The sequence below is a fragment of the Aptenodytes forsteri genome, unplaced genomic scaffold, assembly GCF_000699145.1.
Source record: "Aptenodytes forsteri isolate BGI_AS27 unplaced genomic scaffold, ASM69914v1 Scaffold278, whole genome shotgun sequence".
Taxonomy (NCBI): Eukaryota; Metazoa; Chordata; class Aves; order Sphenisciformes; family Spheniscidae; genus Aptenodytes; species Aptenodytes forsteri.
In genome coordinates, this window is record NW_008795907.1 from 2196992 (window position 1) to 2211633 (window position 14642).

General features: G+C 36.7%; 1 protein-coding gene across 2 annotated transcripts; it reads right to left on the reverse strand.

Moving 5' to 3' along the window:
- Window positions 1-427: 427 nt before the first annotated feature.
- Window positions 428-14414, reverse strand: FAM168B (family with sequence similarity 168 member B). 2 transcript variants are annotated; one of them, XM_009284282.2, is made up of 6 exons: window positions 14323-14414; window positions 10631-10714; window positions 6260-6402; window positions 5115-5292; window positions 3637-3766; window positions 428-2378 (listed from the first exon to the last, which is right to left on the reverse strand). In XM_009284282.2, exons 1-5 carry the CDS (start codon window positions 14390-14392, stop codon window positions 3654-3656), a joined length of 588 nt encoding a protein of 195 aa, XP_009282557.1. In that variant the 5' UTR covers window positions 14393-14414; the 3' UTR covers window positions 428-2378; window positions 3637-3653. The 2 variants fall into 2 exon arrangements, with proteins under 2 accessions (XP_009282557.1, XP_019328945.1); XM_019473400.1 differs by lacking the exons at window positions 10631-10714; window positions 14323-14414 and adding an exon at window positions 6712-6782.
- Window positions 14415-14642: the final 228 nt, after the last annotated feature.

A 14642-nucleotide genomic window follows, 5' to 3' on the forward strand; every position in this document is an offset into this window, starting at 1 on the left:
TCACAGCTCTTTGTTAAAATCATGCTAAGACAACAAAATGTCACTCTCTACTAGCTAAAATGGACAAATGGCCTGGATTAATGTTCACTGTACTCTCTGGCACACCTGACTAATCAAAGCTGCAAATCTACTACACAAATGGAATTGTTAAACAGACTTGAACGAAGCAGTACAGATTCAAATTGTTTGTCTGGGGTTAATTTTCTGCTCCATATAAAAACATATGGAAATCCCTAAGCTGCAGTAAGTGCTCTGAGTAAGGTTTAAAGTACTTATTCCAACAACACAGTTATGTTCAAGGCATTAGAAATAAGGGGGCCGTCCACTGACAGTGATTCATGCAAAATAAACCTGAACATTATTAAACAAAAAAAAAAGGGGGGGGGGAGTAAAATATATGGACAGTGCTTACTGTAAAAAAATAAAAAAAAAAAAAGAGGGGGGGGGGAGTAAAATATATGGACAGTGCACAGTGCAAAAAAATAAAGTTGCTGAAGGCTCTAACCACCAATGGGTTATGAAGGAACATAAGCCTCCTGCCAGGGCAGAGTACTGGAATGGCAGCATTAAATCAGCACTGATGCTACCCTGAAGTAGCTGCCAAATCTGTATAGAAGCAGAACACCCCAAAACAAAGCGTAACTAGATATACAACTTAAAAAAATTTACTTCTGAATGGAAATTAACCTACAAGAACAATACAGCCTGATATACCTCTGTGTAAACACTTAAAAGGGAACAACATTTTATAACCATTTACTGCATAATTTATTGCAGGCAGAATGTATCAAAAAAAAAAAAAAAGAAAATCGCATCTTTCTGGAGTCGTAAGTCAAGCAGGTTTAAGAAAAACCTTGATTTTATGTGCAATATTCAAATTTAAAAATTTAAAATCTCCCCCATAACAATTTTGATATACAAATGGGTTCTAAGGCTAGCCCTTTATCCCCACAGCATTTGCTTTGAGGTACTTTTTAAAAATTGAAGTTGCAAGAAAGAATATCAGAAATGACTCATTGCAATGAAATGCTAATCTGCAGTCAGTCTTATTTTATGTGATTCCAAGTGCAATTTAGGAAGTAAAAAAAGAAAATACTAAGAAAACACATCAAAATGCTGTAACCAACAAATGGCTCCTACTTCAATTACAAATATTTTCAGGAAAAAAAACCCCAACTATTTGAAACCTCTATATTCTGGCAGCCCTACTACAGCATATCCATAGTTCATACTGCAAGTAGCTAATAAGGAAATTGTGTTAAAATGATTTGTTCCCCTTTAACATACTTATCAGGCACACAAGCTTTCCTCAGAATAACATGCAGCTGAACTCCTCCTGTTTGTTGTAGAAAGCCCTAGCATTTCTTAAGTTTCAGGAAAGCAAGTTGGATCAACTGCACATAACATTTTCAACTGACTACAACATTCTTTAGGAAAAACAGCACGGATTTCCTGAACTGAGAACTAAAAGAAAGTGTTTTTCGATCAGTCTGTGTGGCAGTCTCACTTTGACACATCTTGCATCATATGAAAGATAGTACTGGATATGTATTTCCCCAGGACATGCAATTCATTTTGCAGGTGATGTCACCTCCTACTATTCCTAAGAGCCAGTTTTGCCTCAAGGAAGTTTGCTTTATTTACTGGCACACACAGCATTACCTTTGCCATTTCATTCTGATCCTTAAGAACATCTGTATAACACTGAATCCATATAATGAAAACGAAAAGGTATGAAGTAAACTAATTGTGTGCGGGATTTCTACAGCTTGTCTGACTCATTTTCCAGTCACTCCAATTTAGTAGTTGAATTTGAAAAGAATACATCACTTAAATAAAAATATGCCCCTTTTAAACTGGCAACTCCATCAACCTGAAAAAGGCTGAAGCACTTATCTAATGTATATTATGGTATTTTATAAAGAAACTCACTTTCATGATTCTACCTTTTAAGACCCTGCATACATTACAGCAGTGCATTAGTGATACAAGTTGTAAAATACTTTTCTGTTCCTTTGGATTTGCATATGATGGTTTTTGCATCAGTCACTGCAGGTAGATTGAGCAAGCTTTGTTTTTGTGTTTTAACATGCATTCCACTAGATATGGATCAGAATAAATTTATACTCCCTTTTTATCATTATAATTAGCTAAAAAATTGCAAGACAGTCCACAAAACAGGATTTGCTTTAAGACTAACTGCTGGAGTTCCAAGATGTAAGATATGCAGCACTGGAAAATCTTCAGTGATCAGGAATTAGTAGTGTTTAGCCAAGTGTTGAAAGCATTCAGAAGAAAAGTCCTGGTTGGAGGCATGAGGGCTTCAGCACCAACTTTTAAACCTCAATTTCTTGATTGCATATCTCCCATCTTCAAACCTATGTTAAGGGGGGGGGGGGGGGGAGGGGGGGGAAAAAGTAGGAAATTCTCAATTATGTGAAATACTATTTGAGTGTGGCAGAACATTCTAACATTGCATGCACCACACTGATATGCACACACAACAGATGTTAAGTATTATATAATGCTACCCTAGCACTTATCCAGTCAACTGAAATCTATAGGCTTCTAGGCTAAGAATTTGCTACATTGATTTTCTCCTGTCATGTCTATTCCAGCTTTCTGTCCTCACTAGTAGTTTTGTCTTAAGTAGAAGATGCAATATTAAAAAGGTATTTTATGCTAAATTTAATTATCAGCAGTCATGAGTTTAGTCACAGCAAAACTCTCACTTTTTATACTCATGTAATATGACATTCTTGGATGAAATATTAACTGCTGAAACAGAAATCCAAAGAGAGTTAAAATAAAGTTAACTTTGTCATAAACTAAATGGACCAGAAGTGAAAATGCCTAGTTCAGTTGGTCTGACAAGTCCTTATTTCAAATGAAGCTGTTCTCAATGTATGCTAAAAACAACAGAAGCAGAAGTGAGGTTCCCAAAAACATTAGGCTTTGTGTCAGTTTGACACACATTACGCCCCCAAAATCCATCCCACCTCATAGCAGACTTCAAATTTAAACACCTTTTCTTGAAACCCATGATCTAAATTTTGGTCCACGCTAGAAACGATCTTCCCATGCTGACTGCAAGAAGTATGAACTGAGACTTACCTGAAACAGAGTGAATATATGAAATTAACTCAAGGTTGTGTATTTGTTTCAGCAGCTTGTGAGAAAGATTCACCTTCAGAGCAAGGCAAGACACTTAGCTTGCCTACATATTTAGCCAATCAAAAATAAAACTACAAAGTTACACACATTGCTTCATTCACAAATCACAGTACTGCTGAATTCAACAATTACCAATGAATCCAAAATACTGAATACATTTAGTCCCAGATGTATTTTAATAAGGCAAACTTGAGGCTCATTCTTTCATATTCGACAATCATGAACCATGAAAACGTTTCATGATTTCTGAAGATACAGACCACTGAAGAAGTCCCACTAGGCTTCCCTCCTTTGCAGGGAACAGCTATTACATAAGCAATAATTTTTGTGTATTCTGACTCAATTAGAATACTGTAGGAATACCCCAGACTGCTTACCTTCTGAAAAATCTCCCCAAAAGAACCTGCAATGCTGTCATTTATAAGAAAGATTAACTGCTTTCAATCTAAATCGGTAACTTACACTGACTGCCAGGATGATCACCACTGTGGGGGCACATAACTATAGGTTGGTGTTCCTGGAGCCCGATATGTGGGCATAGTAACTGGATGAGGGGCTACTGGAGTTGGGGAATGAGTTGTCAACAAAGTACCTAGGATGAAGAGAACATTTTTTTTCAGTAAGCACAAATTCTAGTACAGGAAAAAAAAAAAAAGGAGAAAAAAAGAGTTAATTTTAAAAACAATTACAGCTTGCTCATCTTCCAATTTAAAATTACCAGTATCATTTTGCACTCCAGCCCCAATCTTCCTTCAATCATTTATGCAAGAGGATCATTTTGATGTTTAGTCCAATGCACACAAAGATACTCATTACTCAAAAATAGCTCTAGCAGAAACCCTGCAACATAAGCATTATTCACAGCAAAACTTTTTCCCACAGCAGGCTTTACATGCCATAAGAATACTGGATGGTAGAGATAACTAATTTATTCTGATTTATCAGCCAAGTTCTTGTTTGCATTATTCCAGATAGGTTTTTACAGACTAAGGGGCTTCAGAAAGAAAGAGGCTGAGGTGGCAGGATCTTAGCAGTCTTACTCTACAGCACTTTGTAGAAACAGTAACAAACACCTGGGATAAGCTTGCCCACATACAAAACTCCAATGTTAGCTCAGTTTGTGACGCATAACTTCTCTAGTTTTAAATGATATTAATGATATCCTCAAATTAAATGATAAATTTGACAAGATAAAAAAACAGAATCTGAAAACAAGCTCATGGCTCTCATTTTTTAGATTACTGAATTGAGTGTCCTTTGAGTGAACATGGACATTTCTTCGTGAGCTAACACCCACTCAGTAACAAAGCATGACACCCCCTCAAGTAAACACTCATAGATGAGTCTAGATATTGGTTAAACAACATTTTCTCCAAAACACTACCACTAAAAGAGTGTGGCATTAGGAAGTAGACATCTCTAACCATTGCCTATGACACAGAAGACCTGCAGGTAATGCACACACATAAAATGTTATATCTCAACATACAAAGGTCAGCAATATGAGGGGTGGGCTGAGAACACTGCATTTTCCTCAGTCTTAAGAAGTTGCTGTTTTCAGCTAGGCATAGAGAAATGTATTGAGAAGAGGAAGTCAGACTCTTGACACTAAGATAAGAAGCAAAGGATGCAAGAGTAAGTGAAATTCCATACAGATAAAAAGAACTTTTATCATAATACTAATATCTGAAAAAAGGATGCGATATCTCCATCCTTAGAGATGATCAAAATATCACTGAACAAGTATGCAACCTGATCTAGCTGGACCCGCTTTGAAGACGCTGGACTAGATGACCTACAAAAGTCCCTTCTAATCTAAACAATTTTACGATTCTGTCAAGTACACCTCTGGCATCACATTTTTGTAACACAGCTGTGTTCTGTCTTGACCTGAAAGGAGAGCTTCATCAAGAAAACATAAGGGTTATAAGTTCACATACCTGCTGACATTGCCATAGTAGTCCCAGCCACCATCCCCATAGTCACACCGTTCCCTCTTGGTGGCGGAATTGGAGCAGGATACATAGTTGCTGGCATGCCGTTAGGCTGCACAACTGTGGTGTGGTGAATTACGTGGGGTGGTGCTGCATATAAAGGCTGTGTGTAATAAGTGCCTTGCTGTTACAGAAAAAAAGTAAGTTAAGTAATTATAGTATATCTGGTGGAGAAGATAAATGATGTCTTCTTTCATGAATGTATCATAAAATAAAAGCATTATTCTAAAGATGCAATGTGTTTACAGAGCAGAAGCCAAAACATTCATTTCAACTATTCCAACTGCATTTCACTGGCAAACTTTTTAACATTTATCCCCTTTCTAAGGCATTTAGGATAACACTCAAAAGCAGGAACCTTTGTAGAACTCCAATGCCGACTACACCTTTGGCAATAAGGGCTCATTCATCATTCAGTCCCTTTGTTTCACATCTTTTCATATATTAATCCATGACAGAACTTCCCTCATTCTTTCACAACTTTTTATTCAGCTGCTTTTAGTTAAAGAGCCAAAGGGTTTTGACCAAATACGCTAAGCAGATTCGATAAACCTTGTTATGTGCTTATTAATTCCCTTCAGCTACTGCATACACACCCGGCAAGTTTCCTCTATGCAAAAAGAGGGCCAACTTTTCCCCAAAATATCATGTTTACTGAAGTGTCTTCATTCTATCCTTTCTAATAGTTTTCAACAGTTTGCCTAGTATGAGACTTGGTAACTCCCTGAATCACAACAGAGGCTTCCTTAAAAAAAAAATTAATGCAAGTTATGACAATTTTTGACAAAATGAAATCAGGATATGGTAGTTATAGCATCCAGCACACATTTTTAAAATTAAACTGAATCTAGTGTCTCTTCAAAGACTGAACATGTTATTAGTAAGTGCAGAGTAACTGTCATGTGAGAGAATGTAAAAGTGCACTTACACACACTGTAAATCACTCTATTAAGAATTCTTACTGTAGGCAGCTAAAAATTCTCTCCATCCACGAAGAAATAAATGTGATGTAAAGTTAAGAGTTCAAGCAGATACTACAAGGTAAACAAAATAGTATCCAAACAGACAGTTTTTTGGTTTTGTTCATTTACCTGTGCATATGGATTCTGCTGTGGATAGGCACTTCGAACTGGGTACACAGCAGTCTGATAGGGATTTGGTGATGAAGAATATGGTGGCACTGCACCACTAGTGGGTGAACAAGATACTTTATATGGGGTGCCTGGTGTATAACCTGAAACAAAGGTAAATCTGCATTAAAAACATGAAAAACAAGTGTCAGTACACTGTTTTCTAAAGTCAGAGGTAACAATTTTCTTAATTTCCAAATTCCTTCATCTTCATGTGAGTACTTAGTAGGCTAGTGTCAATAGCCAAGCACAAGTTCTATCATTTACATAATACTGATAACAGTGAAAATAATACTTGACTGTGTCAATTAAGCATGAAAAGTTAACTGTATTTTTGCACAATTTGCTTTTCAAATTTATGTATATAGGATAAAAAAGTGGATTTGGATTTTTGTAGTAATATCATTAAATACCTGGATTTGGCATATTAGGCAGCATTCCCACATAGGAAGATTTGGTACATGTTAGCATCAGCCCAGTTCTCAACGCACCCCAAATTGTACTGGCAAAACATAGTTAACTGACCCGCAGTTACCTTCTGTAGAAGATGATACAGCACAAGAATAACTTAATTTCAAAAGTCAGAATCATGTAAAGAGCTCAAGATGGATTTCCAGAGAGACATAATCTGCAACCTCCATTTCAACTTATGTTTATTCATATTTGTTTTCTGGCATTTTCTGAACTGGCTAAAATAAATATGAAAAGGCCATACCTTTGAAACACAAGCACTGTAGAGTTCATTGCAACTGCAAATCAGACTTTGAAGGCACTTTAGTATCTTTAAATCTCCTTTTTGTGTATTACATACATAGACATACTCTTAGTCATCACTTAAGAATTCTTTTTATACATTACAATAAGACTTCAGATGCCATTAGAAAGAATTTTTCATTCCTATTACAAGGCCCCCAAAATCAGTCTGCCTTGTAAATGGTGGGAACTGTTCAATTTTTACAGGGATAAGTAGCAACTGCTGGCTCAGACCCTGCCTAAAGACAGTTCTTCCGTAATTTCTCCAGCCCTCATCAGACAAGGTCTCAGGATAACAGAACAAGGGCTTGATGAGGCATGGAGGAGATCTATGAAAAGCACCACTGCTGCTGCACGCTACACTCCCAAGATTATATTATGGTTTAATGGCCAGAGTGGGAATACAAATACCTTAGCAGCAGCATCCACCAGTAATGGCATTTAGGGTAGTAAACAACAGGCACGACCTATTCTGGAGAAAGCATCAAAGCCCTAGCCTGTGCTGTGCTGAACAGATCTTGGGTGTCATGCAGGTCCACCACAGTAGGAGACCAAACATCCACAGATACGATTTCTATTTAGTTGGAATTGTACAAACCAGTACTAGAGCAACACAAGGAAGAAAAAACACCTGGTAATTATAGAAAAAAAAAATGAGACTATCAGAATAGAGATTAGGTTGACTTTAAAAACTGTCTAGAATGTGCTGACTTCAATACAGAGAACAGATCTGAAGCCATATACCAGAGAGAACACTGGCATTTGTGTTGTGAAAAATCAGTCTGTGCAGACAGCATGATGACAGATAACCATTCTTTTTGCAGAAGTCTGAGCTTCTTTCCAATTTCATTCCACCCTTCAAATTGAAAATTGTTAACGAAGAAATTTTTCTTTTTTTTTTCTTTCTTTAAATAGAATTTATTACCTTTAGAGACACTAAAGAAAGCTACCACAGCACTTACGCTGAACTCTTGTTTTTAGAGATCCTAAGTATTTGAAGAACAGAGCATGCTGAGGAAGTAACTTCTATTTCTAGTATGGGGAGCTATTTGTGTTGAAAGACTCAGCTACAAAATGCTGAACATGAAGCATTACTACTGAACTACAACTATGTCGTCAGTCAAGCCCACTCTCATTCTAAAAACCCACTGATACAGCTGCACAAGCAATTTAACTTTCATTCTTGCAAACTGGTACATCTGTACAAGAGGTATTCTGCCTTCCCATTTAATTTTTTTCTCCTTTACAGGGAGCAAAGACCTTAAAAGTAAACCACACGGTTATTCAAAAACACGGAAATTTGAGAAAGATACCTGTAAAAAGGTACCCTTTCTGAACAGCAGTGGCACAGCACATTCAAATACTGCTGCGTGATATAAATTTACAAAAGCTTTGATTCTACAAACAAGCAGTTACATCAGAAAAGTTAAAAAGAAATAAATAAAATAAATCCTGACTGTTAGGACAAAGTACTTCAAGTTGTTATCTGCCTGAATTAGACATGGGCATTTTGCACTTTAGTTCATAGCTTAAAGAGCAGCTAAAAATTAAAGCTATTCTTAGTTCCGAAATAAAAGCTTATTTTCTATTCAACAGCAATAAAAGACTCTAATAGTACTAGCTTTAAAAAAAATTAAGGACATTTGAAGATGTTATATGACTTCTATACGTCTTTATTCCTTTTCCACATAAAAGTGAAACATTTCTTACTCTAACTTTGTTATATAGCATGAGATATATTCCAAGATTTATCAATACAAACTAATCTTACAACATGATTAAGTCTAACAAGTAAAGAAACTTCCCCAAAAACCATAACCTTCTGTTACAACATAACTGACACGGAGGAAGAAAACCCAATCAACTGGATAAAAACATCAGTCTCGTGATTTGGTAAATTGATTACATGCAGCTTATCTTCACCTTCCTGCAGTAGGCTCTGGAAACTGCAACCAGTAATAAGATGAACTACCTTTCAGTTATCTGATCCTAGGATCAAAAGTTACAGCTATTCCTCAGCACAGCTGCAGGAATCCTGATGATATATACAATGGAGCACAGTGATGTGTCTGCCTTCTAAGGTAATCTCAACCATGAAACTGAATGGCCTATTAGTAATACAAGCCGATAATAAAAGCCCACATAGGGTTTTGATTCCCATGCTAAGAGTTATACCCCTGATGGGAACTGCTCTCCCTTGAACATCACTCTCAAAAAAGTTCTTAAGCAATCCAGTGCAAATGCAAGCTGGTACCCCTAGATATGATACTTGCACAGAGGCAATACCCTATCCAAAGGATAGATTTTTTTTTTTTTTTTAAATTACTGGAACTTATAGTATCTATCCGCTTCCCTACCTTCAAGACCGAAGCCAAGCCAAAATCAGTTCTGCACTCTCTATGCCTCTAAGCGGAAAACTGAACGCAGACACAGGTTGTACCAACTAGAATACTCCAGAGTTCCAAGGAAAGCTACACAGCTACACACTTTTAACAGGTTCTGCAGGGAAACATTTTAGATGACTTACTCCCTTGCCTCAGTAATTTCTGCCACACCCTTTTAAGAGTCTCCTGGTAATTAACAAAATGCTGTATGTTACAAACATTGAACTTCAATATTGCAAGCAGGCTTCCACAACATAAGCTTCCCCATTTCAAGCAGCATCCTTTCCTATCCCCATAAGTTGCACAAGGGCATTCAGGGACAAATTTAGTTATGTGCCATGTGTATCTCTGAAAAACTGGCATAATACATGCAAGTGAAAGAGCTCCTGAAGATGGCCCAGATCTACATTAACAAAGCAACGTAAGGAATTCCTTAGTATGCAAAATAACCCCAGGGAGAATACTGTTCTATCAGATGTATGTTGCTGGTTCAAGTGGAAATTAAATGCTACCAGTTTCTGTTTTGTTTCAAGCATTAGTGCATCAAAATCATCTTCTATTAGTGAAAGCAGAACTACATAAAAACAACTTAGGTGAGTGCTTTGGTTTCTCGTGTCTGTTTTTCCATCTCCCTTTTCCTAGGCTCATCACATTCCCTTTCTCTTAAATAACAAACATGCAAGTGTAGTGACCTAAATCCTCCCCTGATATCCACTATGGACAAAACAGTTTTACCCAGACAATTAGTTCGTGGAAGACAATTTTAAGGGCAGAAAGAAGGCAGCAAGCTGAACTTGGAAAGAGATATCATTTAAGAAAAGAATGAAAAAGAAGAATTTTGAAGATGACAGAAGAAAAAACAGAAATCTGGAAACAACCAGTAGGATGCAAAGCAAGCAGAATCGAGAAGGAAGTAGTCAAGGGAAATGTGACGCAATCCTCAAGTATCAGCCTGAAATATAGAAGCAACAGCTAAAAACTCAGCTTCTCCCTTCTCTGAAGGTGAAATCAGTAGGACTTAAGACAAGATTATACTCATTTTAATTTACGAGATGATTCCTTGTGAGTCATATTCAAAGTAATGTAAAACTTATCCCACAGTATGAGTTATCGTAAGCCCCTACAGCTTTTCCTTTCTTGGTTCTAACAACTTCCAAACTTCAGGTTACTGCTTTGACATACCTATTACACATACCTGTTTGGAAGGTAGGATTTGCTCCAGGATACATATTAGGGGAATAGGCAGGAGCAGCTGCTGCATAGCCCATTGGGAAGCCAGCTAGAAGAAAGCATATGTCAAAGTTATTTTCTAGACTGACTGCACAGTCTAACTAGACTTTACTCTCAAAGATTCTCGCTGTACATCTTTTAATTGAGATGAGCTAACAGATGGCCTTCAATCACACCTCCTCAACTAAAACACCGGGCTCCTCTTCTCTCAAGCCACCTGAAGCTGAATGCTAGATGTAGGGAACAGCTAAGGAGTCACAAGTGCCATTCTCCCTTACATGCCTGTTTCAGCAAGTCTCAAAGTTGGCCAAGTAACTCTTAAGTTAGTTGGACAACAAAGTTTTGTGCAACTATCCAACCCTCCTCCCCCGCAAGTTTTAAGACCTGATGTACATAAAATATTTATCTGAAGGGACTTTTTCACAGAAATAAATCCCTAGAAGTCAGAGTGACTCTGACTCTCCAGATCAGAGATATCACAAGTAGAGAGTACAAAGCAACCTTAGGTAGTCTAAAACGCTTGTTGCATTTGACAAAGATTTGTTATTACACTCAGGTATCAAACAAGCTCACCAGTTTCAGGCATGTACTATGACAGTTAACAGTAACAAGTGATTCACCGAGGTATCGGCAAAGTGGTAGGTAAACACTTCTACACCAGAATACGAGAACCACTATGGCTGAACTAACATCGCAATATACTGGCCTCCAACACAAGGCAAAAACCAGCATTAGCAGAAGCTACAGTTACTTAAAAGATACAAAGTTTGTTTAGATTGTAGTAAGTGAAATTGCTGAATTAATCATAGCTATTAATTTTTCCAGGAGCTTATTTACATTATTCCAAACTTTAAAACTGAGTAATGTCTGTATTTAGAAAGACAGAGTTACTACCACATTTTGTTATCAAGATATAAAGATTTCAACTTCTCCAGATATAAGTCAATTACTATTTGCATATTCACTGTCAGGCTTAAAGCTGCTAGTTTTAAATGGCTATTCATATTTGAAGGGTTTCTATTTTGCTATAAATCCCAGAGTCCTTAGCAATTACTCCTAACAATAAAAATTCCTTAGCTCAGGACTATATATGCTAACCTAGTTTTGTAAAGCACTCTGTAAACATATCAAGTGACATACACTTGGCACTACTATTAGGTGGTCAGCATGGCTAAGACTAAGAAAAGCATTAGGCTTAAAAATCAAAGGTAAAAATAACATATCCAATTCATAACAACTTTTCAGAGTGTAAATAGCTCTTAAGATTTCAAATTCACAAGCTGCTAGTGAAAAGCTTTAGTACAGCTTTACACGTTACTCAAACTGACTACACATCCGCAACATTATTTATGTTGTATACATTTTCAGTCCTCTGTTCTTTCTTCACAGGTTTAGCTCAACAGTAGAGCATTCTGAGCTGCTCAAGAATCAAGTCGTTTGTGAAAAATGCAACTACGACAAGCAGCAGTTTTAACTTCTACACAGAACTTTCATCCACGTGAGAACATTTGGATATTGATTCCTTGCTACGGTAAACCCATCCAACAACCTCAAATAGGTGTAGTATAATATAAACAGCTATTAAATATGCAACAGCTTTAGAAACATGGTGCCTTTAAATAATACATTCCACATAGCGGTAAGTTCATTACTTTCTATTACCATGCAACCAATGTAAATTCAATGATTGTGAATGGAGAATCTGTAGCTTTTAAATTAGGAGAGGCAAAGAAGGGAGACTTAGTCATGAAACAATTTAAAAAAAAAAAATCCTAAAATGCAAGTCTACTTTTTGTTTTAGAGAATGTGTTTCATGTTTATCCCATGATCTTTAAGCACGAACCAGGCAGCTCAGCAAACTATCTGTAACAGTGTAACACTGTAGAACTTACGGACCAAGCTGAATTCAAGGGTCACAGTTGTGTAAACTGACTGACTGACTGCTGTAAGGAAGAATTTTGAGCGATCAACTTGTAGCATGACATTTAAGGCACTTCTATAACAATTCTACTTCAATTCCACATATTTTAGTTATGCTAATTTACAACCAAGTAAAGACTGGCAAATATACCGTACCTATATATATATATTAGACTACATATTGAATTATAACAGTAGAATAAAAGATTAGAAGTTGTAATGTTGTTTAAACTGCTATTTATGAATCTACAGTAGTATATCTTACTACGTAAATTAAGGTACCACTTAGATTAGTATAAACAAGAGCTTCAATGCAATGTGTAAATGGTTGTAAGTACATTTTCTAAACACAGATTTATATTAACCAGGGTTTCATTTGAATAGAGATAAAAATACAAAGTTATATTTAAATAATTCATAATAATCTTTATCTAAAGCAAAAGAAAGCCTTGAAAAAGCAATCTATTATGAATATAGAAATAATTCTACTGTAACTGATATTAATTAGTAAACCACTGCTGCTTGCCTTATAGTAAAATTGCTGCAGTCCATATAACTAAGACAGTTACAGAGAATAAAACCATCCTGCGGGACTTATGGTTACACATCATCAGCTTTACAATTTATTACCGCACCATTTCAGTCACTCAATAGACTTAAAAACATTGCAACATGGTCTGTGTTTTCCCCTTGTAATTACTGTACGAATCAAGAAAGGTACACTAGATTGAGGAAAAAATTAAAAGTACCTGAAAAGCAAAAATAAAAATTAAAAGGTTTGAGATGATCAAGTCAACAGTAAAGAAAGTTCATTTATGCACCAGTATTTAGAAGAAGGAACAGAGAAAAGTGGAACAGGAAAACAGGAACTCCAGTACACTACCTAAGCCAAAAAACAAATTTAAAAACTGTAAATACTAGTAGGAAAATACAGTACAGTGGCACATAATGATTTCTAGCTCCCAGCACAGACATCAACTGAATCACAAAACAGCCTCCCTGTAAAAGCTACAAAAGTTTAATTGGTTATGATACATAAAATCCGAGCTGAAAGACCCTCCAGCCTCTCCCAGGATGGAGTAATTCCCTTACCCCGCAGATACCGGGGAAAAAAAAGACTGCATCAAGACATACTGCTTGAAATGCCTCACAGAGGCACACAGCCCTTCTCTTCGGCCTTCCTGGAAAATGCTGTCCAAATCTAATTATTGCCTTATCCAACTTCTGAACTATGGGGACATCAGAAATGAAGCCTGCTCACACGCACACATTAGGAGATGAGGGGGAAAAAACTCTAGTGAGAAACTTGAAGCCAAATGAGAAGCAGAGAAAGCAAGAAATACATTTAATTTCTGTTTTTAAAACATTTTTTGGCCATTTTCTTGGTCCCACCTTTGATGCTATGCTTCGGGCAGTCATAAAACAGCATGAACAAGAATTAGAGGATAGAAAGGTTAACAGTGCCAGCCAACTAGCAGCAGAAATAGACTGACTCCTCTTCTTGCAGGGCGTAATTATTAGAGCTCCTGAAATAAGCTGCTTTGGAAGAGATACTGAAGTTAGAAATATAACAGAACAACTAACATCACTATTGAAATGTCACTTTTTACATTTAAAAAACCCCACCCAAATCCCAAAACAGATTACCATACATGAAGCCATTCATAAGTGACTATTTCTTCTTGATTACAAAGATTAGTGTAACTGAAACTCATTAAAAAAAACAGAGTTCCTTACCTGGATAACCAATTCCTTTGGCATTTGCATAGGGAACCCCAGAAGATCCAGGGCTATACACAGGATTCATGATTTCAGTAACTGAATCCAGGAGGGGGAAAAAAAAAAAAAAAGTATTTACTCAAGTATAGGGAAAGCTTTAAATCTCAGCAACTAAAATGGAACTGGAAATGGGGGAAAGCATATCAGAAGAAAAAGTAACAGAGGAAAAAGCAGCAATTCCACTACTCACCAACATTAAAAATGTAGCTACAAGCAAGAGTTAGTCACTGCAGAAGTAAGTTTCAAAGCATCACAGCGCTCAATCGGCTACAGAATGT

What these genes read in the sequence shown, in the direction of transcription:
- FAM168B (XM_009284282.2), bottom strand. Translation starts at nt 14,392, where the DNA reads ATGAATCCTGTGTATAGCCCTGGATCTTCTGGGGTTCCCTATGCAAAT. An exon ending in CAAAGGAATTGGTTATCCAG is followed by an intron (nt 10,715 to 14,322) that starts GTAAGGAACTCT and finishes GCTTTCTTCTAG; the next exon opens with CTGGCTTCCCAATGGGCTAT. An exon ending in TACTATGGCAATGTCAGCAG is followed by an intron (nt 3,767 to 5,114) that starts GTATGTGAACTT and finishes TCTTCATCCTAG; the next exon opens with GTACTTTGTTGACAACTCAT.